Genomic DNA, 27,426 nt, shown 5'->3' with positions numbered 1-27,426 from the left:
CTTTACAGTACATGGGATAAAAAATAACATCCCTTAAGGAAAGGTCGATGAGGTGTACATAAGAACATAACGAAAGCATAACACAAGACAATAGGAGATGATCTGCAGTGTGCGGGTAGTGCCTTGACAGGTAAGGAGGTCAAATAACAATGACATCATTGCGAACGAAAAATAAAAGCAAAACAATAAGGTGCCTGTTAGGAGCGCACTTAACGACAGGGTAACGAAAACCAGGTTGATTAGATAGCCTAGAATTATACCATGTACAAGTGTTGATGCAGTCTCAAAGGTCTGCGTTGAAGAGAGTTTTGCCATAATAATGCCTTTAACTTCCCGCTTGAAAGCTGCAGTGGAGGGGTTCAACCTTGTTTCCGGAGGAAGGGCATTCCAAATCCTGGGCGCCATCCCAGAGAAGGAGCGTTTGTATGTTTTTTTCTTGATGAATCGTTGTGGTTTCAACAAGAGGTTTTCCGCACTTCTTTTGGATCTTATCCCGCCGGATAATGTAACTTTCTGTGTGAGATAGCTGGGTGCCTTGTAGTGTAAGGCTTTATGAGTCATGCATGCTATTTTCAGGTGAATTTTGGCTTCAAATGGTAATCAGTTTAGAAATTTGAGGTCCGGGGGCCCTTCTTTTTGAGCCAGTGATGAGTCTCGCTGCAGCATTAGTAGATGGTCTTAGGGAAGCTGTAGTAGATGTGGGGAGACCGCATAGCGAGACACTTCCTTAGTCCAGCCGAGATTGAACTAGAGCTTGAACCGCCATCTTGAGGTCATTAGCCGGTAAGAAGGGTTTCAATTTCCTTAGTGTATTGATCTGAAAGTTAGCTCCCTTCGTTGCGGTACTAATGTGCTTCTGCATATTGAGGTTCTAAAATCATGCAATAAAGTAATAGAAGGGGTAAGTGGAAGATAACATAGTTTTCTGTAGTTTAGTCCCTATGAAAGTCCAATAATTCAATATGGAGGGACAATCATGAAGTAAATGGGGAAGATCACACTTAACTTCTGAGCATCTCCAGCATTTAGAGTGCATTTAGAGTGCAACAATAATCCTGTGTTTTCTGTAAATTCAAAGGTGTTCAATACCAGTCATGCATGATTTTAATAAGACAGAATTCAAGCGAGCTTCTCGGGTGCCTTAATCAAGATCTTCTAATATATCCAACCATATATTATTTTCAATAGTAATGTGTAGGCGTTCCTGCCATTTCATTTGAAGAGTTTTAGCAAGTGGTTGTGAAAATAACATCATACGAGCCTGACATCACTCCCTTGTGTCGTCCCCATGCAAAGAGATAATCCAATATTGGTGTGGGGTTTAATATCCATGGGGGAACCTAAACATCTGTAGTTGTGAGTGTTGTGGTATTTGATATGATGGAAGAATAAATTCTCCATGAAGTAAGTCAAATGATTTTAGTTCCCCATTTGACAAGACCTGATCAAGTGTATGGATGCCACATGATATCCAAATAGGCCATTGAATTGCTTTATATTTATTCGAATACTTTCATTGTTCCAAAGTGCTGTTTTATAATGCAAGCGGTGACATGTTTGTGTCAGTCGATGTACTCGATGCCATGCTTGATAAGTAGCTTGCATCACCGGATGTGGGGCGGAAGAACGTGGATATCTAACACCATAAAGAAAGTTAAGGCCATTGTTTCGATTAAGAAATGTATGTTAGATTGGAACCCACTGTGGTGGTTTGGTATAGTTTGGGAGTAAATAAACTAGCTGTGAAAGGTATAAGGCTAAGGAATAATGTTCCAAAGATGGTAAACCCAAACCACCATTAGGATGTCGAGCCATTAGTTTAGTGGCAACTAAGCGAGGACGGATAGAACCCCAAACAAAAGACCTAATACAATTATCTACTCGATGTAATGAAGCTAAGGGGATAATTATCTGGAGCAATCCTAATATGTAAGTAAAACGAGGCAAGGTGACCATCTTAACAGCCTGTACCCTTCCCGACATAGAGAAGCCTAAAAGAGACCACTTAGCAAAATCAGTTTCCATTTGTGTTATAAGAGAATTGAGATTATCTGAGACTATATTGGATAGGCCTCTATTAACTAGAACTCTATTATATTTCAATTGTTATGATTTCCAACGAAAGAGAAAACTATCTATTGAAGCTTTTGTGACACCAGGACAAAGTGTAAGAGCCTCGCTTTTATCCCAGTTTACTTTGTAACGGGAATGAGTTGCAAAACTGTCAATAATTTCAAGTAAGGCTGGCAAGGAACATGGAAGATCTTTAAGTGTAGGAAGAATATCGTCAGCATATAGATATAGTTTAGAATCACTGTTTGGCATAGATATGCCTTGAATTTGTGGAGAGTGTTGAATTAAAGAGGCAAGAGGTCTATTGCTAATAGAAATAAAAGAGGCGAAAGGGGACAACCTTGACGGGTGCCTCTACGTATTAGGAAAGGGTCTGAGAGAAAACCACGACAGTTAACCTGAGCTATTGTGTTATTTATAGAAGATGAACTTTGGAAATAAATGAATCACCTAGGCGTTTCATGGTTGCAAACAGTTATCTCCAGTCAATTTAGTTGAATGCTTTCTCTGCATCTAATGAGAGAGCAAGAGAATCCTCGGTCAACTTGTTTGCAGTCCATAAAGTATGGATCAAGGTTTGAAGGTGGTTTCTAGATGAACGACCTGGAACAAAACCCACTTGTGATCGGTGTATAAGAGAGGGGATAACTTTGCGGAGGTGTGCTGCTAAAATACTTGCAAAGATATTAACATTAGTATTTATTAATGATATAGCTCAATAACTACTATAGACTAGTGGATCTTTACCAGGTTTGGAATGACTGCAATTAATGCTCTATTAGAAATAGTATTAATGGCGGAGTCAGTTTAATCAGTATGTAGCATACATTACGAGGAAGGAAAGAGGGCGACTCACGCAAAGTTTTCAAAAGCACACATAGCATCATATATTTAGTAAAGAAGTTTTTAGAAACGGTACAGTTGTATCAGCACTGTAGGCATGAAGTGCATAGACAACCCAATTTGGACTTGGTGCACAAATGTGCTCGTGACACATATAAGTGGCGACGCAAGTGACAAAGTGAAATTAGAAAAAGGCGTGTAATGAATATGTACAAGTGACTGTGTGGTTCAGCACAAAATGATTCACAATGGTTGACTAGGAATAGGTGGAGCGATTTAAATAGAACCACATGGAGTAAGGGTGCCTTCAATTGCGTTGAGAAGGCGACGACATTTTGATCCTATGGACTCAGGATCATCTTCAGAACGGGCCTTCTGTTTCGGAAGTGCTACACAGGAAGGGAAGAAGAAGTTTCAGGGTAGGGGCGGCGAAGGGCAGACACTTCCCCTTCCCTTCTCCGTGTGGTTCTATTTAAATCGCTCTACCTATTCCTACGAAACGATTATGAATCAAGGCCCGCAGAGCAACACTCCAAAGTTTGAGAAAGGCATCTCGGAGCTCGAGGGGATTTAAATCCCCTCAAGCGTCGAGAAGCCTTTGTTTTATTTGTTAGAACATTCTGCTCTCTAGTGGCAGAATGTTCTAATGGCCTTAAAGGCCTTCGTAGCAGGGCTATACCGGCTATTAAAGTCCTGTCTCTTGTTACAGTCCCTTGCCTTCGGCTCGAGCCTTAAACGCGGGAGCGGGCCTTTAATAGCCTATATAGACCACTACAGCGGGTTATAAGGCTATATTAATTGAAAGCCTTTATTATTAGGGTGAGTGCTATAAGTAAGTGTTGTACGCTCAGACTGCACTACTGACAGTGGTTCCAGAATAAAAATGTGTATACACATTTACAAAGTTTAGCAATATGAGGCTATGTATAATGCTCACAGAATGATCTTTGGTTTCATGCAAGTATTTAGAGAAGCTTGAAAGAAAGACTGATGATTCTTTGCTTTCAAAATAAAAATGTTCATAAACAAATGAAAGCAGGAAAAAAACATTTAGCTAGACTATTGTAAAATTTCAGGTACCAATTCTTTGCATCATCATTCAGTAACATGTGTTGATGCATGCTAGTATTTCCCAAAAATATTCATAATGGAAAATCAGTGTAATCAGTTTCAATTAGATTATGGGAAACAAAAATAAACAAGCATTGGCACAGCCAATAGGTCTGAAATTGGTGGTCCGCTTTTTAGTTTTGTCAATGTGTGACTTGTTTTGGCATTGTTTTTGTAAAACCTTATTGATGTGGGACCTGCAGGGCCCTCACCGCTATAACAAACATTGGCAAAAGCAAACATTGTTTTTTGGTCTCAAAATGCACACACTGCCACAGTAGTTACTGGCCTTGAACAAAACTACGTTGTGTGCCAACATGCTCCTCGAAGGTGCAGAATGCTGTCACTCACAGTGAAGCCAGCCGATACAGAGAACAGACAGAATTTTAATAAACACAAAAGGTCACAGTCACACCAGACCAAATTAGGGTCCCAATTGTTAGAGAAAGTCTCAAAAGTGCACCCATTATAAATATATGTCCTTGCACTAAGTATAGCTATACGACTTTCGTGAATTCCCAATAATTTACAGAAGTAGGAATAGAAATTGTACTCCTAGAAAATATTGGTTTACTGCATTTTAGCATGAGCAAATATGCATATGTAGATTTGCTCATGCAAAAATCTGATTGTTTGCAAGTTCACTTTCCATCTAACCACTTCTTTCCCAACTCTGGAAGAAGGTTTATGTCTGCCATTCTCAGGAGTTAATTTCCAACATTTTTCAGTATGGGAAAAGATTAGAGAAGAGTTGCTGAATACATTTAAAATATTGTAGGTTAGTAGGTTTGCACAGACTCAGATGGGCATTCTAACCCTGGAACTATTGCTTATCGATACAGTCAGCCCCGGTATGTAGATCTGCGGAAACGTGGCAGCATAAGGGGATTGCAAGTACTCAAACACTACTATGGTATGAGCCCTGGCATAATCAGAGAGGCTATATCAGAGTACTTATATACTTCGATTGCTGCCATAGTTTTCGCTGAACTACAAGGCACCGAAGATGCAAGTGGATTTTGGTACAGGACAAGTAGGTTTATGAAGCAACCTGCACCATGGACAAGTAGATCTTTTATTAAATTCCACACCCCTGCTAAGCTCTTTACTTTGTAGGTGTTCAGAAATGTGTTTTTCAAGTCCTTGAGCAATACTCAGACATTTTTTTATAGTTAGACAAGTTGCAAATCTCAACCCATCATAATTATTAATAGATCAAGCATAAGTAATTTAAACTGTGAGTTTTAGCGTGGCTGACATTATTCAGTCAGAAACATTGAAGATGAGCACCAAGTAATGACATTTACAGAAGCGAAACCTACTCATTGAAAACGCATAGCAAACTAGTGTGTTATATATATGTTGTGGAGAAGTGTGGCTCAATGGTTAGAGCGGCAGACCCTGATGCCGAGGTCTAGCCCGGGACCAGGGTTCAATTCCCCGCCTCGGCGGGTCTTGGGCTCAAAATTCCACGGACCTGATAATTCTCGCCTCGGTGCCTATTCCAATCACTCTGCAACTCTGGGCAATAGCTTGCTTAATCTCCACAACGGCCCCCACAACGCTAAGGATGCCTGGCCTCCACCTTGGGGGTGCCCAGGAGTGGACGCCTCACAGAGAAAGCCAGGATGGGTTCCACAGCGGTATTCGTACAAGCGCCTTGAGACCCTTGCGGGTGAGTAGTGCGCTATACAAGTATCAATTTACAATTTTTATACATTTACATATAGTCAATACTTTACACATGTGCAATTCCATACCTTTGCAAGTGGCTTATGACAAGCTTCTGTATACTAGAGTAGGAGGACTCGATCGACTGACCAAGTTTCTTTAGGCCCTGACAAAAACAGTAAAATAAGACTTATAAAATACATCTCAGCTACAAAAATAATCAGTAAAAGTCTTAAAGGTGACCGATTAACCTACCTTAACAGTTAGTTGACTCATTAATAATGCTTGAAGCTCAGGGCTGCAACAAAACAAGATGTGTCATATTCATATTCTTTTTCTTCATCACGATATAAGTAGCAAATACATGCTGCACACTTTACATTACTTAGTTTTAGTAAACTGGTTTAAAGGAAATAGGGTTTTTAACAATCTATTGCACGGATCACCATTAGTTAAAGCGCTCACCAAATTTTATATCTGTTTAAAAACAAGAAGTAATAAAGGATATGAAGAGGAAAACAATATGTTTGTTAGAGATCTGAACAATTTACTTTTTTTCAACAGAAGCGTATCTCCTGGATCACTCTGAAATAATGTGGAAACGTGAGGTTGTAAACAATAGTACATATTTACTCCTTTGGAACAGACAATCATTTATGGTGATGTTTGCGGCAAAGTCCACCACAAAATTATATTGTGGAGGAAATGTTTTTGCCAAATGCAAACAGCTGATTTGGTTGGCAGCCGTCTTAAAGAGAAAAACATTACTGCACTGCAATTCTTATACACCCAAGGAAACACACATACTAAGACATGTAGCAACTGTGTGTGCAAAATGAAATTGTGACCAGCTTAGAATGCGAGCCTGCGTTGTTGCCACTTTCAACTGGAATTCAGTCATAATATGTATGCAAAGGAAAGGGAAGGATAAAATGTTTGCATTGTAATCTAGAGCACCATGACTGTGTTGAAGAACGCATAAACAAGCACCACAGTTTAGAATAGAACTCTGCAATAAATTCTCCACAAATGTAATTGTTAAATTGGTTTCATGTTTAAAATGTATTTTAAAGGAAACCTTTTTCCTCACAGCTGGTGGAGATTCATTCCCGGAGAAAAAGGCTGGCACTATCCTACAAAACAATGTATGCAATATAGTAAAATACAACAAATACCGATTTTGCGCAACACTTTTGCAAAATTATGATGACTTTACCAACCACATTATGATCACAAGCTAGACTCCCCGCTTCCCACAAAACTACTGGTGAAGCAGAAAAGCCTTCACTTTCTTCAATGGAACTTGCATGAAAATATATTTGTTTCAAATTTGTTACCAGCATTATCATAACATTTCATAAATCTTGGATGGAATTTCTGCTCACTAGATCGGATTTTGAAATGCATTTATTATAGTGGAATCTGCATGCCGGAACTTCCAGATTCAGTGCCATACAAACACAGCTAATAACAATACATCCCCGATATAGAATACATGGATGCCAAAGTTATAGGAGTCATCTTGTTCTGCTCTTGAATGAAAACTCTTCAGGTTTTGTTAAACCTAAAAAAGTTAGTGATGGCGCGAAGACAACGAAGTGTAGCTCCCTTTAAGTGTCACCAGTTTAGCAACCTTTGAAGAAAGCAATATTCCCAATGGTTTAGCAAACTGAAAACGCCTAGAAAGATACTTAGGTAACAGGCCATATAAAAATGTCAGCACAATGCACAGTACTTTCAACTTAACCTGAGAGATACTGTAACCCAGCCTAACTGTTGCCTCTGGTTAGAAATATCATCCTTATTGGAAATGCCAAATAATAATCTAAAGGCCCTCATCTGGGATTGTGGAGCATTAAAATAAATGGCTAACCAATAATTATTCTTTGAAAAAAGGTTTCAGAGCTAATGCAAGAACCGTTAGTTATTAGACTTCTCACTATTTCCACAAGACAAAGAAGGCTTTGCAAAATATCCAACATTTCAGCACAGGTTTTCCCTAAAAACAATTTTTTAATTAAAGCTGGTGGTGTAATAGAAGTTCATACACTACTGCAGCCCCACTATCCTGCCAACCTTTGTTTTAATTACCAAAACAAGAAAATTGGACAATTACTCAGAGAAACTAGAGTATCAGTGAGAACAAAAATACCTTGCTTTACCCCACAACAGCAACTGCATGAACTCATCCTGTACAGACGTTTCAGTGTTCTTTTCCTATAAAAAAGAAATAATTAGTCACATGTACTCATTTAAAACTATTAATTCTGTAAAGTAGGAAATGCAGTTCATATTTTACAGTTATAACGTGATACCATTAAAATGGATTTCAAACATATTCAATAGGGTACATATATATGTAGAAAAGAAAGCAAACCTTTATCAAAAGTGTCAATTGGTCTTGCCATGCAATTCTGTTAATACTTTATTTGTTAGATTATTAAGTAATTAATTAATTTTGCCACTCATCTAATTCTGGATGAAATTGACCCATTCGACATGATCCACATTTACACGCATAAACATGAACAAAAAGCAGGACTGAAAAACAATACACAATTACATGTTTCCACAGATAATATTTGTGTCAGTACAGATTTAAAAAGCCCATTCGAAAGCAGTGAAAAAGAACAATGGTAGTCGGCATTCACTTAGAATGTATATAAAGCTATTCTTGAACAAAGCAAACTAAATACAGCTTTGTGCCACGTACCTTCTCCATGGCCACCTTTCAAAGGTTTTATGTTCCTTCCCATAAAGGGAAACTAATCCGCTTTCCTCCACATATCAGAAAATCTCAACCATTTAGAGCCTACAAACAAATGTTATTGTAGGCATCTTCAGTTCTACTTTTGATCAGATCTATTAATTTTTTTTTTCAAAATGGAGAAATGTTTGCTTTTTGCATTTGGAAACTGGAGATCGCAGCTTTTACCAGACTTTTGCCAAAAACCACAATGAATTACCCTTCAGAATATCTTGTCTTACGAATTCTTCACTGTCCCACCTACAAATCTTATAAATCTCCTAAGGAACCAGACACGGCTCCAACAATAAAGCTCATCTGTGCAGCCACACACAAGCCAACACCAGAAATGCTGTGCTGGCTCGAGAGAGGCATTATATGCATTTGTGACTTTACTTCCCAAAATAAAAGAGCAAGTAAAAGTACAATATTATTTTTAACCAAACTACAACCGAATAGCCTGACCTCAGACAGGACCCCTGGTGAATCCATCAGAAAAAGTATTATACGCTCCCCTAATAGGCAACTGTTCAAGGAGCTTCCTTATCAATGAACCACGACCAAAGCAGCGAGAATGGTTGATGCAAGAAGCAGGGACCAATCAATCATATCATAACTTTGTAAAAAACACCAAGTTCAAACAAGACACTTTGCGGGACTTCTAAAAAGCAGTGTAAAGAGTAATAGTTAGCCACACTTAGGTATGCCCCTGAGTGGAAGTTGCTACCTGGAGGCTAAGGTATACATTTGTCTAACCTCCTGGGAAGCAAAAATTATGTACACAACCTCCTGAAGTTCTGAAGAGGTCAGTCAGCTCACTCTATCTTGGTTTGTATTTTATCTTCCTGGTCCGGTGAGCAGGAGAAATATGCTCCAGTTCTCTGAACCATATCTTTACCAATTCATAGAAAGGTTGTCAGAACCTATACTCCACTTGATTCTTGACATAGTGTAAGGCACTATGAGTAAGGAACTGTACTCCACAGAGAGAAGAAAGGCCTCTATGTGAATTCACAAAGCCCTCCTATAGGAAAGTGCCCCTTTCTGTCATGGTCACTCTAATTTTTGCCACTAGTACTGATGTTTTTCGACTGATGTACACTGGTTCCCTGCTAAAAAAGGCCTCAGTGCCAGTGCTATTTACATAACAAGCATTTACAATGCAATGGTCTCTGCATTATTAAAGGTAGAGCTATTGGCATTGCTCATGACATTTTTTTTTCCTTTCTTTTTTTTAAAATCATAAATAAATGGCATTGTCATTTACATTGCCAATAGCTTAATCGTTAAATAAATGGCATTGTCATTTACAATGCGAATAGCTTAATCGCTTTCAAATGCATGACCTATTGCATTTACACACACACAGAGCCACACACAACGCCACCCACACACACACACACAGAGCCACCCACACAGAGCCACCCACACAGAGTCATTCACATAGAGCCACCTACACAGAGGCACCCTCACACAGACAGAGCCATCCACACATAGAGCCACCTACAAAAAAACCTATCCACACAGAGCCACACACACACAGACACACACACACACAAAGACAGAGCCACACACACACAGACACACACACACACACACAAAGACAGAGCCACACACACACACACACACAAAGAGCCACGCACACACACACAGGCAGACAGAGCCACGCACTCTGACCTCTGACCTCAGACCCTGTCCTCAGACCCTGTCATTAGACGCTTCTGTTCGGAATCTGACAGCATTTAGCATGTTTAGCTCACGGTAGAAGTTTGTTGCACATCCATTCTGTGATTTAAAACGTTTACGTTGCTTGCTTAATTACTTCCAATCCCGGCTTCCCTATGTGATCAGTTGTGCGATCACCGGAAAATCACATTCAGAGGTGTGTGCCATGGCACACTCTAGCACACGGCATAACACCCATTTTCATCACATGTTTTAATGCAAATGTAGAACCTTTATTACGTCCCCCTACTTACATTTTACCCACTCTACCTGTTAATTAGAAGACACATTCCTCGACACATTGAAAAGTTGTTATCCAGACGCTAATCTCCCTACAGACAATTCATTTACCTATCAAAATGAGGTAGTGCCTAGAACCAGGGTAAATGCCAGAATTAAACGCTATAACATCGTGGCATTCATATTTAAAAGCCAACACTTACCCTGTTTTCAGCCGGACAGATGCTGCAGGGTGCCGAGCGTCAAGGGCGGTGTGCCGAATACGCTCCCACCCCCCTCCTGAGACCCATGGTGTTCATTCCCAACACCTTAAAAGTGCAGAAACGATCAGTAGAAGCCTCCTAAACCAGGAGTAATTAGGAATTAATCAATTATTCCTTTTTTTTTTTGCACTTTTTTCACCCACCATTTTTATAATTTTCACATTTCACGTCCCTAGGTAAGGGTGGGCCTTAGTGTGCCCATACCGCCAGGGTTTATCACACCCAGTCCTGACGAATTGCCGGGTAAATTAACACCGTTTCGATGGCAAGAAACATGTCGACCACCCTCTAGGATCCCACCACTCAATTAAAAGTGGACTGGGTCCTCACATATATTTTATACCTTTTGTCTTTAGTGATCATTTAATAAAATTACTTCAGATACACTACTGACAATTTTAAATACCCTCATCACTCACTATATGTTCATTTCCATTCAACACGCCCTAAACTCACCAACCCGCTTCGCAGTAATCCTGGCGTGGCAGAACACCAAAGAGACACTCGGTCTCTTTGGTGGGGCCCGATGATGAAGCATGTCATCACTAGGTGGTGAGTGAGGGCCTTCTTAAACATCCCAGTGTGGTTGTTACTGTGCTCCCTAGAATGGCTTAGCCTCCTCCCAGACACTCTTCTTTTGTTTATTGTAATATATGTAAGCCAACCCATAGAAGGCCTTGTGGTCATAAGGCAGGGTGCATTATATTATATGTTATGTTATATGCATTTATAGAGTGCAACGGTTACCCGAAGGTGTCCTGGCGCTTAGCTCAAACAGTCGGTATGGTACAGTGAGCACGGGGCTAACTGTGCCACTGGAATCAAGCTATCCTGGATGAAGAGGGGTGAAACCCCGAAACCGGTCCTAGGATGCCTGTTTCCGGTCCAGGGAGGACCTGACTTGGCAATTCGGGCTGGACTGTTCCTATGAGGCACAGAGTCAAGACTGATTTGCATATGGCCAGGTCTAAACTGGGGTGGCATGGTGAGCAAAAGAATGATGGATTTAACCCAGATCTCTGGACTGGGGGTGAATGTTTAGATTTGTTCTGCATTTCGTCCATCAATTGGGTGTCTCTTTCACCTTCAGGCTAGTCACACCCATAAGGTGAACTGCCTGATGTGCTCCACGAGAGAAGGGTTCCACCATCTTGTTTTTGGTGGAATTAGGAACTCTGGGACAGTGTTCGGCCCACTCCCCCCGGAAAGTGGTCATAAAGGGGTGTAGGTACCCCAGGTGTAAGTAACCCATTCACGAATATCTTTCACTCCCCTTAACGCCCCTAAATTTAGTACTTAGGTGTCCCCCTGACACCAGGAACTCAGATTAGTCTGCCTTAAGAGGAAGGACAAAAAAGAGCCGAAGACGTGAGAACTGTGGACCAGCATTACCTTGGACCAAAACCCTGCCTGACTGCTACTTTCCCAACAATCACCTACACCAACTCTTCCAGAAGTGGAACAACCTGCCCAAACCCTTAGAGGTCTGCTCAGCACTTCCTCAACCCTGCAGCATCCCTATTGGAGTGGAGGAACCACTTCCCTGCACCAGCAGGAACTGTCTGAGGCTGCCTGGTACAGAATTCTGTTGACTCCAGGGCACGCCGACGGAGCAGCACAACATCAAGAGGTTTTCGTGTTAAAGGAGGTAAAATCCATCTCCCTGCCAGATTTGGAAGTGCCAAGCTCCCAGGAGCCGCCCTGCACTAGTACCAAAGGTGCTGGAGCTAGCTGCAAGCGCCAAGTCTGGTTTGTGCTCATGTGGAACAACACCACCATCATCATAGCCAAAACGTACCTGCACGTCGAGAGACTCCGAGAGAGGCAAGCTCCCACTAAGCGGGCTGCTGTATTTCTTTTCCCTCTTCTACAAGTATACCTAGAACCGTGATAGACTAACTCACCAACCCCGCCGTCAAAACACCTCTGTACCTAAACTCCCCAGCCCTGTAAACAGACGGTGTCTCTGTTGTCTTGAGACCATCAAGTGCCGAATGCCCCCCACCTCCCCCACCTCACTTGATCTCTGCCTGACTGGTACCCCAGACCCTTCCTGCAGACTTTTTATTACTGGTACTTTTCCAATTGACTTTAACAGGTATTGTTTGAGGCTACCGCCGTGTAAAGCACCTCAGCACCACGACACCCCTGGGTAGGTAAACTTGAACTCTTGGTACTTTCTTGGAACTTGACCCCTATTTACCTTAAGTCCAAAGAACAGTCTTTTGGAATTATCATTACAGCATTCGAGGGTCATGCCTCAAATCTGACAGCTGTCAATTTCGACAGTAAATTTGATAATGTCTAAAGTACCTAGTTCCGATAATCTTGGTGTCTAAAATTATATAAAAAGATATATTTTTCTATATTGGTCTCAAGTTTCTTCTTGAGTTTGCATCTCATTTACTATATAAGAAATTTTTAACGCGACCCTCTAATATTAATTTAACCCCAGTAAAGTGTACCTCATTATGGTACACTATATATAAAGCCAGCTTCCTACACCTTCACAGCAAGACCCCGATCTACCTGGCCAATAAAAATGGACCATTTCAGGATGCCAACACTGCCAGTGAAGCAACAACGTCCTCCTGCGGGAAAGACCTCCCTGTAAAAGGAAAATAACCCTCAAACAAGCCTTCTCTGCATGCACCCCCAGAATCTAGAACAACATCCCCCCTACATTCTGAACCAATCATTCTTTTAAAGTCTTCAAATCAGAGATGAAACAACTACTCATCCAACAATTTCTCGAAAATGGCTCCACTCCATTCCCCTCGGTAGCTTACTCTCCGGATAAATCAAAAATAAAAAGGAGCATCCCCCGCACCAATCTATATATTTTGTCACTCATACATTTGCCTATACATGTATGTATATATATATATATATATACATGTATGTATATGTATATATATATATACATACGTATGTATATGTATATGTAATATATATATATATATATATATATATATATATATATATATATATATCTACACCTGAGTCTCCCCGTCACACATTGACGGCCAGGAACCTGTTGTGTGTGTATATATGTATATATATATATATATAAATACACACACACACACACACACACCAGGTTCCTGGCCGTCAATGTGTGACGGGGAGACTCAGGTGTAGACCTCTTGTAAACCTCTTGAAATTACGGACCCGCACGCAGATTTAAAGTGCAAGCAGAGTTGTAGGTTTATTTGGCATTAATAGACAAGTGTCAATCCATGACACGTTTCGCTCCACGAAGGAGCCTGGTCATATGACGCGCCCCAGCAAACATTGCGTTTTTATAGTGAAATAAAAGCTCGACCTGTTTAAAAAAATTAGCCTGGTTAGCAACACACCCACAGTGATAGATATGGAAAACAGACTATGTAAAAGCAGCATATAATCCAATACATGTCATTTTTGCATGCAAACAACCCAATAAATTTGCTTATTCGCCACAAATTGATTACATAAAGTGTCACAGTGTAATACTTAGAAATACAAGAATAAATATGTGCTTGTAAATGCAAAAGGGTTATAAACGTTGCATTAAATTGATTTGGGGGACGGTTAACCACAGTGATTATAAAATCTTGAACAACCCCTACACACACACACACATACATATATATACATACACACACATATGTATATTTACATACACACACACACACGCCTAACAGAATAAATGTTGTGCAATCATGATTATACATGGAAAGTGCTCTGACACCCCTTGTGGGATATTTGCCTGCGCTATATACAAATCCTCAAATAAATGTCTGTTAGCTACAACATGCTGATATATAGCCTGCTTTCCTTCATGAATCATGGAACCTTGATACATTAATTACTTTGCAGATTTCAACAGTGCATGTTCACCAAAGGTACAGAGGCACTTTGGAGAACAATAATAGTAACACAAGGTCTTACATGGAATAGGTGATTTGTTAAAACAGTAAGTGTGACATCGGTTTAATATGAACAGGCCCTGGAAAGCAGAGCAGAGGAGAGGATAGGATGTGAGTGGGGAGAAGAGTGCGGAAAGGGAAAGACTTGAGTAGGGAAAAGGATTAGCGGAAAGGAGGGGGAATGGTCAAGTTGGTTAAGTCAATTTCTCCCAACCCCAGCTCAAGTTATCTGTCCTGGACTCCCTGCCTTCAGGAAATAGCCAGTTGGATGGCTGGCTGCAGACTGAAACTCAACGAGGACATAACTGAGGTTTTGTTGCTGGGCAATAATTTTTGCAGCAGCATTCCGAGCCCTCTATCAGACTGCATGAGCAAGCTGCCCACCCCAAAAAGCACAACAACGTGCCTCAGGATGTGTTGGATTCCACTTTTAATGACTGCCCATCAAGCCTAAAAGCTTGCTGCCAGTTGTTATGGCTTTCCGAGACTGCTGAGGGACGTTCTTAATCTTCTTCCTTTCACAGCCAGAAAAGTGATTGTCCAGGCCCTCGTATTATCATGTTTCGACTACAGGAATACCTTTTATCTTGGTTCACCCCATTATGTTGTCAAAAGGCTTCAGACTGTAAAGAATACTGCTGCGCGGATTCTGATGAAAATCCCTAAACATCAGTCTGTCACTTAGGCTTCCAAAGATCTCCACTGGCTTCCAGTGGAATTAGGAGTTCAGTTCAAGACCTTATGCATTATGTAAAGGGCAATCAATAAAAAAAGGCCCTTTACTGTTAAGATCTACCCATACTTGCCAGGGAGATCTCTTAGATCTTCTTCAGAGCATCTTTAAATGTCCCGATGGGGGTGGACAATCCACTTCTTACCTAGGACTTAAAATGTGGAAAAATCTATCTGTGGAACTGAGATTACTAGAGAATGAACTCTACTTTCGTAAAGCCTTGAACAACTGGCTATTCAGTTACTAATTCTCCTTACAGCTTCTAATGACGTGCGATGTCTGTTTGCAGCGCTGGGAGCCCCAGGGTAGCCACCACTACATAAAACTACAGATTAGACTAGAATGGTAGTGAGGAGAGGGATGGGGGAGAGTTAGTTGAATAGTGAGATGCAGGGTTAGAGGGTGGGCTGAAGATTACAAGTGTATCATATCAATCAGAGATGAGGGGTTCGGATTGATCCAGCAAGACTGTGGGGGAATTATTTAGTGATATACACCATGAACAGGTGAGTATTTTACAGGTGTTGAATGAAGTGTTGAACCAGTTCTAATATCAGTAGACCGAGTGGTCCAGAAGGTAGAGATGTATGTTGATATGAGATATAAGATATATGGGATATTTGTTTCCCAAAAAGTGTCACAGCTAAGGAGGGAATCAATGAGCACAGTTTAGGGACAACCAGCTTTGAGGTGTGTGCCTACATGCTATATGTACAAATACCTACACCAATGAAGAATCAGATTCTTCGAAAGGGACACTGACACTGCATCCAAGATCTTTCTTTTGAACTGCTTCCACTGAGATCCCACGGTAACCATGTCACTGTCAGTCTAGCTTACAGAACCAGTATAATGCATGAATCAAAACACTCCAGCTACAGTTAAAAGACCACCACCTGCATGACTGTTTGAAATACATTCAGTATTGCGTAAACTGCAGACTCTTAAAGCACTAGAGTAGATAACTTTAAACCAAGTAAAAGCCACAAACTGCAAGAATCACACACCAGAGAGCCTGCCATGATGAGCCAACCACTCAAGAATGAGAAAATGTAAATGCTGCATCTGTAGATACGTGCAGCGCCTGTCATGATCACCTCGGTAGAGACTTGTATTGTAGCAGTGATACCAAAAAGAGACATGACTTGGATAAGGAATCATATTCAGGAAAAAATCCCTGCTGATGGAAGGATGGTAACATACCAAGAGTGGGAGGATGAAGGACCATGTGTCATTACTTCTTTTCCTCTCTTCGACCATAGTTCGGTCAGTTGTTTTGCTTGTACTATATCAAGGTTCTCTTCTCCTGAAATAGCATCACAAAGCCTAAGCATTTACAGATTGGTACCTTCCACAGATTGGTTTATCTTCTAGACAAGAGGGTTTAGCTCATTTAGAAGAAACAGCCAAAGCATCTTCAGGATGACCCTGACCTAAAGACTTAGATCAAGAACAAAATGGCCATAGTGAGTGCAGTTTTAAGACTAATGATTGGCAGAATCATGGTAGAGGGCATGGTGAGATATCACTATGACATTCAGGCAGGAAGTATACTTTAAAAAATGTTTATACACCTATTCATAACTTTGCATCAAAGGCAGGAGTGGTGGATGCAGAGACCACAGCTGACAGTGCAATTGTTTTTCACCTTTTTTGTCTTAGGTTTGCTTTAGGTTTACTCTATTTAACAAAGAAGGGGCATTGTCGGAGGTGAGAAAACAGGAGAGACACAGTTAATTGCACTCAGCATGTAACTCTACTCTGACAGATCTGCAGCTCACCAACATTCCAGCTGTCAGGCCAATGACTAAACTAAAAACTGTATCTTAAAGGTCTTTCACTCGGACCAGGTACTTGTGTAAAAGTGAAAACTATCACAATAAACATACCTGCAGGGTTTCTCAGAGTCAAAAGATCTCCTATCCTAGGGCAACTAGGTCTCTGAAAAATATCTACAAACCTTTCATTTGGAAAAGGTCTGAAGCTATAGTAAATTCAACAAGTCTTCCAAAGAGGAGTTGTTTTTTGTATCAACTTATGATCATCCACAGAACGCTTTGGAGTGTAGTCTTAGGCCATAAACATAAGCACCAAAATGGTTCGTTATAAATGTATAGACTATGTATTCCTTTTGCAGTTCCATATTTCGGTTTGCCTAATAGTGAGCACGTTTTGTATTATTCAGAGGGAAAATACCATATGATTGATTTTCCCTGAATATCCATCCATATTCTACCACTGTGTTCCCAATCACTACAAGATGTGGCGTGGGTGTGTATTTTTATCTAACTCTCCTTAATTTTACTGGAAACAGCATTGCTTTCAGACATCTTCCAATAAACAGCAGCCAACACTTTCAACATACAGGGTACAAAGATTTGTAAATTAGCTTTATCATTTATGGGATTGCTCTACCTGTACAAATTTGGTTAGTCTGGAATCCATTTGCATCAATATTTCTTCCCATGCTTCACACATGCATGACAATGACAACTTCAGATACTGAAATTACAAAATAAAATGGTTAGTTCACAGAGTTTTCCTAATGATTTTGGGAACAGAATGTATATAAAAGTACTATCTTTTCACATACTGATGCCAATATTTAGGCAGCATGTCTAGTACAACCTGCAAGAACTTTTTTTTAACCTCTAGCAGAGCCAGCTTTCTCTTTTCTCAATACTGAAATTTTGTGGCTATTTCCCTAATTTCTACCACTCAAGCCTACAGTAATCTCATCAAGAGGATTGTGAACAGGCATCCAGAACAGGATGAAAAGCACATAATTCGAAATGCAACAGAGCAATCAGAAAAATAAACTAGCACAGGCATATTTATTCAATGTAGAGTAAAATGGCAATTAAATAGCAGACACCATTTTGAATGATACCAAACTTTCAAGATCTAATTACAGCTATAAAACAGCGTGGCAAACAAAAAATATGACGGAGAGATACCTAATCAAATAAGGTCTAATGCTAACAAATTGAACATGCAATTGGCAAGTCTACATTCCAATTATGTAAAGCCTGTGTAGCACCTGATTTCAGAGCAAACATGGACAATTCCGTAAATTAACTAATTTACGAATACTTCACAAGTCGGGAGGTTAACAAGTAATAACACTGCAAATGAGGCATTACTAAACACAATGTTTTAATGAGTTGTAATTCAATTTGTTAATGGACACCTATTCTAGAAGGAAGAACAATATTATGAGACAAAACTTATGGCAGTATCAACCACCAGCTCTTGCCGGATTACTAGACCTCCTGATTCATATTTGCTAGACAATGCTTACTGGCTACCTTAGCCTCCAGTAAAGAAAATGCACCACCACACACCACCGAATTATTACATGGCCTGGAAAATCAGCTAATATATGGAAATTATACCTGGTTGCACCAAACCATACCAATGCTATACTACGCTGCCAAAATAAGAATACATACAATTTCAACCACGCTCTTCCTGTTTGCCAACCCCTTAAGCATGGGGAATTTTGAATAATTGTTGAAATGACAAAAACACAAATCCAAAATATGCATGAGATTATAGTGGTAAAAAAAGTACTTCAATGAACACGTTACCTGTAAGAGAGTTGAAATATGTGTAAATTTCCGGGCCATCCGGGTGACTTCTGGCAAATAGTTTGAGAGTAAACTGGTATCTAGCTGAAACATAAAAGGAATGTTTGGTTTACATTCTGGCCATTTGCGCTTTTTAATACTATAATAATTACTAAGTAATATACATTAGATTGTGTGCTACATATGTGACAATATTTAATTAATATCCATCTAGTTTTGTATTTGTTGAATAATGCGGATATGTTATTACGGTAGACCTTTGGTTTAGAGGCTCAGCAGTCCAGCAATGTACTTATTAAAAACCTAGAGCACAACCCAGTGGTTACTATGGACATTTGGAAGGACACTTGAGCATGGAACATAGAAAATGTTTGCCGTTTGGTGAGAACTGTCCTTATTATTTGGATAATGTATCATCATAGGATGATCATGTTCATGTTACATGTTTTCCATCATTAGATTGCACTGGCATGTGAAACATCAAATAACTCCACATCGCTGCCAGTAAAGGAGTCGTTCCTCCTAGAGGTTCAGTTGTCCCGAAAACGGTGGTTCCGTATAAAGCCATCACTGGAGACTTAGAGGAATATTTAGTTGCAGCGGTGTGTGCTTCAAGAATGTTGGTACTTTCCATGATGTCCTGGCCATGGGCCCAACTATACCCATCATTCCCAGTGTCCACAATACACGGGACATTCTCAGTGTCCCTAAAAATACTACAATACAATACTTAATTGAATCAAATTCTTTCGCTCATCGGAGCTTCACAGAGCCATTTTTGGGAGATTTCCGTTTCACTGTCAATTGCTAAAGTGGCTAAACATTTACCTTTGAGTTTCACAAGGCGGAATAATTTTTTGTCATGCAGGCCCATTGTAGCACTGAACTGTGTTGTTCAAAGTTCTGAGCAGGGCTAACCATTAAAATATAGACAGGGAGATTGTGTCTTTTTCTAAAAAGTTTCCCATGTTGTTTTCCCTCGTTCTCCAAAAGGCTTCATACTTTCTGAAAAGTCTTTTTAGACCGAAGCATGGGTTGAATGTGCATAAAGGCTCCCTAAAACTGTATCACATGCCCAGAGCAAAATGTTCAGCTGCAACAGTGTAGTGTAAATGACGAGTCACAGGCGAAGGTTGCTGTGAGTAAGTTTAATCAGCTCAAGAGCAGCACAGCGACAGCCTCAAAGCACAGCATCCAACTGCCAGAGCAGTCAACATTCCACAAGAAACCTCGGAACTCCCAACACTCAGGGTTCCAACTATCAGTGCCATAAGGGCACAAACACAGAATACTACATTATCCTCATTTCTGCAAACAAAAGGAAGAAAAGAAAAGAGAGTAGGAATTGACAGAAGGAAACAGAAAACTAAAGGAAAAAGGCAGGAAGGAAAGAAAAGGAAAGTAGGAGAAAAGGAAAGAAACCCTGACAAGCACAAAACAGGCCAAGAACCCCACATAGCAGGACAGGGAAAGAAAAGAACTATCTGAACCTGACAGGAATCCTGGGTACCCTCACACTCCTGCGAAGTGTGGGCGACAGATCTTCATTAGCAGGTTTGCTGCCAGAAATGGCGGATTCAGAGGAGGCAACTTTAACTTTGACAACCTTACAGACATTCCACCAATGGTTGTTGTTAACCTGCACAGCATTGCCACAGACCTTGTTGACAACAAACGGTTCAGAGAATTTACTCCTGCCTTTGGTGACATGAGCAGGATTCTTAATGCGAACAACATCACCAACACAGAAGCCATGAGACACCACCCTTTTCCTCTCATCAAAATGGCTTTTCTGTCTAGCCTGGGCTTTGTTAACGTTTTCTCTCACAAGACCATCAATGCCATCTATGACATCCATCTTGACCCACTTGGACATCCAACCTGGACAAATCTTAGTCGACGGTTTCCTCCCTCTTAGAAGCTCAAAAGGGGAAAAACCAGTGGAAGAATGTGCGGTGGTGCAGTAAAACCATAGCATGGAGCGAACAGCGTTCTCCAACACACACTTACTGGCAATGGCCCATTGGACACAGTTATTCAACACACGGTTCATTCTCTCGACAAGGCCATTGGACTGGGGATGGTACAAAGAACTCTTCTTGTGAGAGACTCCACTTTGGGTAAGGAAAGACTCGAAATCAGAACTAACAAACTGTACCCCATTATCGGTCATGATACATGAAGGGAAACCCTCTCTAAGGAAAATATCCTTCAGGAACAAAATGACATTAGCGGAGGAGGGCTCATGGATGAACCGAACCTCTGGCCACTTTGAATAGTACTCAATGGCCACGATGGCAAATCGTGAGGTGGAAGGTAAAAGGTTAAAGGGCCCGACCAAGTCAACTCCAATCTTTTCCCAAGCTCTTTCTGGGAGTTGAACTGGTTCCAGGGGGGGCGTCCTCACTTTTAGACTTTTGTCGGAACTGTTGCATATGACACAACCATCAATCATCGAATCAACACAAGCATCCATTTGTGGCCACCAAAAGACATCTCGCAACCTGCGTTTAGTGAAAGTTTTCCCTAAGTGACCCTCATGTGCACCATCCATAAGACGTGCCCTCAAACTCTCCGGAGGAATCAGCCTACCACATCGCAAAAGAATACCATCCTCTACGGTGAGTTCTTCAGCAATCTTAACATACGTCTGAAATGGTCCAGAGACATACTTTTCCCTCGGCCAACCAGACTTCAAAAATTCAATGACACGAGCAAGGATAACATCCTTTGCCAATTCTCCTTTCCACTCAGATTCATTCACAGCACACATGCCTTCTAAGTCCAATGCCGCTACAAAACAATCCTCTTGATCATCTTCTCTCTCAACCTCGGAATCATTCCCAGAGATAGGAAAACGTGAGAAATAGTCTGCCCTGACATTTTTTGCTCCAGGCAGATAAGTAATGTCAAAATCGTACTGTAGGAGCTTGGTTGACAACCTTGCAATTCTAGGGGTGTGCTCTTTAATCTTTTCACCAGACAAAATTGAGACCAAGGGACTATGATCAGTGCGTATAGTGAAATGACTGCCCCAGAGAAAGGAATTGAATTTTCTGACCGCGCACCAGCAGGCTAATAACTCTTTCTCGATGACCGAGAAATTCATTTCTGCACCACGCAAAACTCTTGACGCATAAGCTATGGTGTTGTCGACCTGACCATTCTTCTGGGTGAGCACAGCCCCAAGATCAAACCCGCTGGCATCAACAGTCACCACACATTCCTTATTGGGGTCAAAAGCTCTGAGAACACTGTCACTCACTAGCTGAGACTTGATCCAACGAAAAATTTCATCACAATTCTCATCCCACACAAAGGGTACATTTTTCTTGAGCATGTTGGTTAAAGGTTGAATTTTTGACGCGTAACCCTTGATGAATCTAGAGTAGAATTCACTCAACCCTATGAAAGATTTCAAACCAGGTTTATCCAAAGGAGGAGAGGCATCGACAATGGCTTTAACTAACCCTGGACGTGGTTCAACCCCCTTGTGAGAGACTACATGCCCAAGGAATTCCATTTTCTCTTTAAGGAAAACACATTTCTCCCTTTTGAGAACAACGCCTTTACTTTGCATAATGCCTAACACCTGACCCAAAGAGACGTCATGTTCCCCTTTGCTTTGCCCAAAAATTAAGACATCGTCTTGGAAAACGATCACTCCGGGAGTGTCCTTGAACATCTGACTCATCAACCTCTGGAAAACTGCTGCCGCAGAGGCAAGACCAAAGGGCATTCTACAGTATTGGAAGCTGCCAAAAGGCGAAACGAAGGCAGTTAGGTGCCTAGAAGACTCACTCAACACCACCTGGTGGTAAGCAGATGCTAAATCCAACTTAGTGAACCACCTAGCGCCCCTAGTTAGAGACAATAAATCTGTGATCTTGGGCAAAGGGTGCGAGTCAACCCAGATATTTCTGTTTAGGCTGCGTAAGTCGACACAGACGCGTAAATCTCCATTCCTTTTCCTTGCAACAACAAGGGGAGACAACCACAACGATGACTCGATGGGTTCAATAATACCCTTTTTGCACAAATCCATGAGTTCCTTTTCAAGACTGTCCCTGACACTAAAAGGGACACCCCTTACCTTATGCTTGACTGGAATGGCCCCTTCCTTAACTCTGATTTCGTGTTCGAAACCTCTAATTGTTCCAAGGCCTTTACTAAAGACTGAGGGAAACTTAATTGCCAAACCCACTACATAGTCATCAGTTTCTACAACTGCCAAACTCTCAGGAATTAAAACATCCTCTTCCATTCCCACCTGTTCTCTTGCACCAGGTCTTAATATTAACCGAAACAAACCACCATGGAACCACCCCAAAATGTTAAGACCCTTGCAAGCCACATAAACTTTCCCAAAGATTTTCCTCCCCCTGAACTGAATGATATCCTCAAAATACCCATCCAAAGCTATTCTGCGCCCCTCAAAGGACAAAGGAGCTCTGTCGGGAGGTTCAAGTTTTCTTCCTGGCCAAGTCTCATTAAATAGTTCTTGGGTGATCATAGTGACCCTTGCTCCTGAGTCTACTAATAAAGAAATTACTTTGTCACCCACACCGAAATTTTCGTATGGATCAACACAATCCGCAGGGTCACCAACAATGACCCCATCATCACGCACAGCTATGACCATGTCTTTGCCGACTTTGGTAGACACATCAACGGAAACTTCGCCCTCATGAACCACAACAACCATATCTCTAAGGTCATCTTGGATGGTACTAATGTGATCTTCCCCCCTGCTGGAGTTATCATTGCATTCTGTAACACAACCTACTCCAGAGGTGTTGACCTGACTCTGTGGCTTATTGCCAAAACTCATATTTCCCTGCCTAGGATTTTGACAAATTTTGGCAAAATGACCAAATTTTCCACAGGTGCGGCAAGTAGCACTCCTAGCCGGACAGAACTTATTATCCTTATTGTGAGAGGGATTCCCACATCTATAACAAATGTCACGTCTAGAAAACAGATTCCTATCGTAGCGTTGTGGATAAGAAGAAGAGTTCCTCTCAACAGGTTGTTGACCAGGGCCAGTTCTGGATTCTCTGTTCTCCTTGGACCTCACAATGGAGACTGTCTCTTCATTCTTCTTTTCAAGTTCTTTAACTTCTTTCTTCGATAACTCAATGCTTTTTGCAGTGCGGATTACTTCTTCCAGAGAAGGATTCCCTAACGTGAGCAATTTCTGTTGTATCGACTTGTCTGTGCACTTGCAGATGTATTGATCCCTGATCAACTGTTCTCTGAAACCTTCGAACTCACACTCAGCACTCAATTGTCTCAGAGTGGATACATAGGTTTCCACATCTTCGCCTGGGAGTTGATCTCTTTTGAAAAACTTATGCCTGATCACAACCAGGCTAGGTTTCACGTCAAACCTCAACTCCAATTTCATCCTTGTCTCAACATAGTCATCGATGTCATCTTCATTGTTTCTTGCAATAGGAGGTAAGTGTTTGAAGATTTCCCTACCCTCGAAACCCAAAGAGTGCAAGAGAAGACACTTCTTCCTTTCTGCGCGGTATCTAGACGCGCCTATTGCACCAAGGTATGTTTCGAAGGCGTCAAACCACTTCTTCCAAATAATTGGCGGATTCCCTGGTGTTTCCAGGAAAGGCGGTGGAGGCGAAACAGATTGCATCGCTTGACAAAGTAAATTGGAATGGAAAAGAAAAAGAAGGAAAACAAGTCTTTTGATGTCGCTGTGCCAACTGAAGAACAATTTTCCCTTAGAACGTTCAGAATGCAGGCTTGTAAGGCAACGAAACACGATGCAGAGGAGGAGACTTGTTTTGCATTAAATGATTCCGCTTTGCTGGCTTCCCTTGAATTAATTTTGTTAACAATTGACTGTGGATGTAGAAGTAGCGCGTTATGGAGAAGAGGGTTGTTAAAGTTTTTAAAGTACTTTGACAGCGTGTAACATACAACAGTAAGTTTAATCAGCTCAAGAGCAGCACAGCGACAGCCTCAAAGCACAGCATCCAACTGCCAGAGCAGTCAACATTCCACAAGAAACCTCGGAACTCCCAACACTCAGGGTTCCAACTATCAGTGCCATAAGGGCACAAACACAGAATACTACAAACAGGTTTCTGGAACTTCTCTGCAGCCCACAGAACAGTCAACTCCCCCAGACAAATGGAGTGAAGTGTCGCATAGACAGCAAAACGTAACCGTCTCGAAGACACAGATTACAGTTTTACTGAAGTACAACTAAAACTTCCACAGGGCTAGAATTGCCAAGAAGAGTAAGGTAATCTCTCAATCTATATTGGGCTGGAGTGGTGATGCATGAAAAGGAATAAGGAAATAGAAATTAATAGGACTCTCCCTTAGAGCAGGCAAACACATTTGGTACGCAACTTGTTGCACAAGTACCTTATAGGGCAGAGAGATGGGAAGTCAGCTGTGAAGACAGTTTTTTTTGTATCTGCTTGGATTAACACAAGTGAAATCGTTTTTGTACCTATTCACAATACTACCAAAGCCTTTGCACAATTGCACAATAACATACACAGCTATTTTGTATTTCAGAGTTATATGTTGCACATTTAATAAGCATAGACTCGCTTCGAAGTTGGCACAGACAAGAGAGATCTGCAGGTTTAGTGAAGTCAGCTTTCTACTGTAACCCACTGCATTTTCTTTCAAAAGTCTTCTCTTCTCTTCCCACAAGAACAGCTAGACACCTCGCTCGTTGGTATCTATTTTGATTTTAGGTTTAATAATGCATTCTTTCCTCCACAAACTGTATAGAAGATGATGTATAAACATAGAATAAAATGTACTGAATTTAGTATTATATGCTCCATCGGTCCAGGAGGTGAAGCGCCAGTCAGTTGCCTTTGCGTAACATTTGCGTAACACACTTATAATACTTTTGCTGTTAGCTATATTTTTGACAATTAAACATGATAGACTTCTATGAGCTTTAGCAAGTATCTTTCACAACTATTGAAACTTTTGGGGACAGGATATTAAAATAAGAATGGAAGTGTTACAGCAAAGATGTAAACAAATATTATTTTGAGTTCACCATAGCAACTCACCTGAAAATAAGTGACATCAGGCGTAGTAGTGTTCATTGCAACTTCTGTAACCACAGACAAGGATTTCAAGTCGTTAGACATGCACAAACTAAGGCAAGAGCCAGTAACCTGGAAAGGAAAATTTTGTGAGAGTTGGGCATAATTGGAAGAATGCATGTGGTAAAACTATTTTCAATACTATTTACAGTGTTGGCCAAGAGATTTAGGTGTTCATTCACACAACGCAAATCCAATATATTACGCAAGTGTTGATCTGGCAAAGCAGGTCTTTCCAATTACAATCCGGCTTTCACAGGCTAACCCACCCTATTTGGCCAATTTGCCCGCCACGCAATCAAGTATAAACAGAACCTAAATCGTACATCTTTAAATATTAAATAATTAAGTCCTTTCTAGTAACATGTTACTAAGTACTTTCTAGACCACATGTTAAACTGAGACAGAGGTTTTGGAAGTGATTCGTTCACATTTTAAAGCAGTAACTCGGACTCAACTGTCTTTTGATAAAGATGGGGCACCTGGAAAATGGGTATCACTTTGGGGGTTACCAAAGATGGTTTCTTTCTCTATCACCCCGTATCAAAAACTCGAAATTCCACTTACCCAAGCAATATCAAAACACAGTATTCCGGCTTGAGCTCTACATCAGTAACACTTTGATCCATAGTCACTTACATAAGGAAGACCGCCACAGTCATGCAATAATAAAAGTTACGTACTTGAGTAATGAAACAAATAAAATTAAAAGAACATGTGTATGGGAAAAAAATCAAAGTAAATTGTGTCTACACAGTGGTGTGTAATGCATACCCATTTACTCTGCAGACTTGGGCCTCATAACACTGGTTGCCTAATTCATTGCTGAAGGTTCTTGCTTTACTAAGAAGGACAACGAAAGATACCACCAAGTCTTCGGCCCTGCTTAGGGCCACCTAAGCCACACTCCATAATTGTGCTGTGTGACCTAGCACATTCTCTGCGATGTTTTATGAAGTAGAGTTTGAACAAAGAAGTACGGGTATAGGAGAGAAGGTTTGGCTGGTGTAGGAAGCTAGCTCTATATATGATATTGCCACGAGGTGTTAATACCGTGCACAGAGTCCAGGTGTTCCCCAAATGTGTACAGGGCTCAAAGTAAAACCCAAAGTGCTCTATTAGTGGTAGTGTGGGTAAGCAGCCTTAGGCCTAACATTTATTGCACAACAGTGATCAATAATGGAAGCACAACTCAAGAAGGAGACCCAGACCAATTTTAGCTATGAATATACTTTGTTTGTATTTTATTTTAAGACTAAGGTTTTTGTAATAAGGTAAGTATGTTTTTAATTTTTTGTCAGGACCGGAGGCTCAGATTATGCTGAACTCTTTCCATTTATTCCGCTCAGCAGCCTTTAGAATAACATATTTGAAAAAAAAAAGACTACAAATCCCATGAGTCTGCAAGTATTAAACAAATA

General features: G+C 40.8%; 1 protein-coding gene across 1 annotated transcript in view; it reads right to left on the bottom strand.

Moving 5' to 3' along the window:
- ANAPC4 (anaphase promoting complex subunit 4) overlaps window positions 1-27,426 on the bottom strand; it is a 410,841-nt gene that overhangs the window by 312,947 nt on the left and 70,468 nt on the right. The window contains exons 8-13 of the mRNA XM_086964012.1: window positions 25,970-26,077; window positions 18,906-18,989; window positions 17,731-17,817; window positions 7,850-7,914; window positions 5,953-5,995; window positions 5,787-5,863 (exon numbers count right to left, since the gene is read on the bottom strand). Coding sequence (XP_086820138.1) covers window positions 5,787-5,863; window positions 5,953-5,995; window positions 7,850-7,914; window positions 17,731-17,817; window positions 18,906-18,989; window positions 25,970-26,077 — 464 coding nt within the window. The remainder of the gene's footprint in view (window positions 1-5,786; window positions 5,864-5,952; window positions 5,996-7,849; window positions 7,915-17,730; window positions 17,818-18,905; window positions 18,990-25,969; window positions 26,078-27,426) is intronic.

Source organism: Lissotriton vulgaris, chromosome 3_2 (genome assembly GCF_964263255.1).
Source record: "Lissotriton vulgaris chromosome 3_2, aLisVul1.2, whole genome shotgun sequence".
NCBI classification, from domain to species: Eukaryota; Metazoa; Chordata; class Amphibia; order Caudata; family Salamandridae; genus Lissotriton; species Lissotriton vulgaris.
The sequence above is the reverse complement of the archived record's forward strand: the minus strand, read 5'-3'. Positions and strand labels throughout refer to the sequence as shown.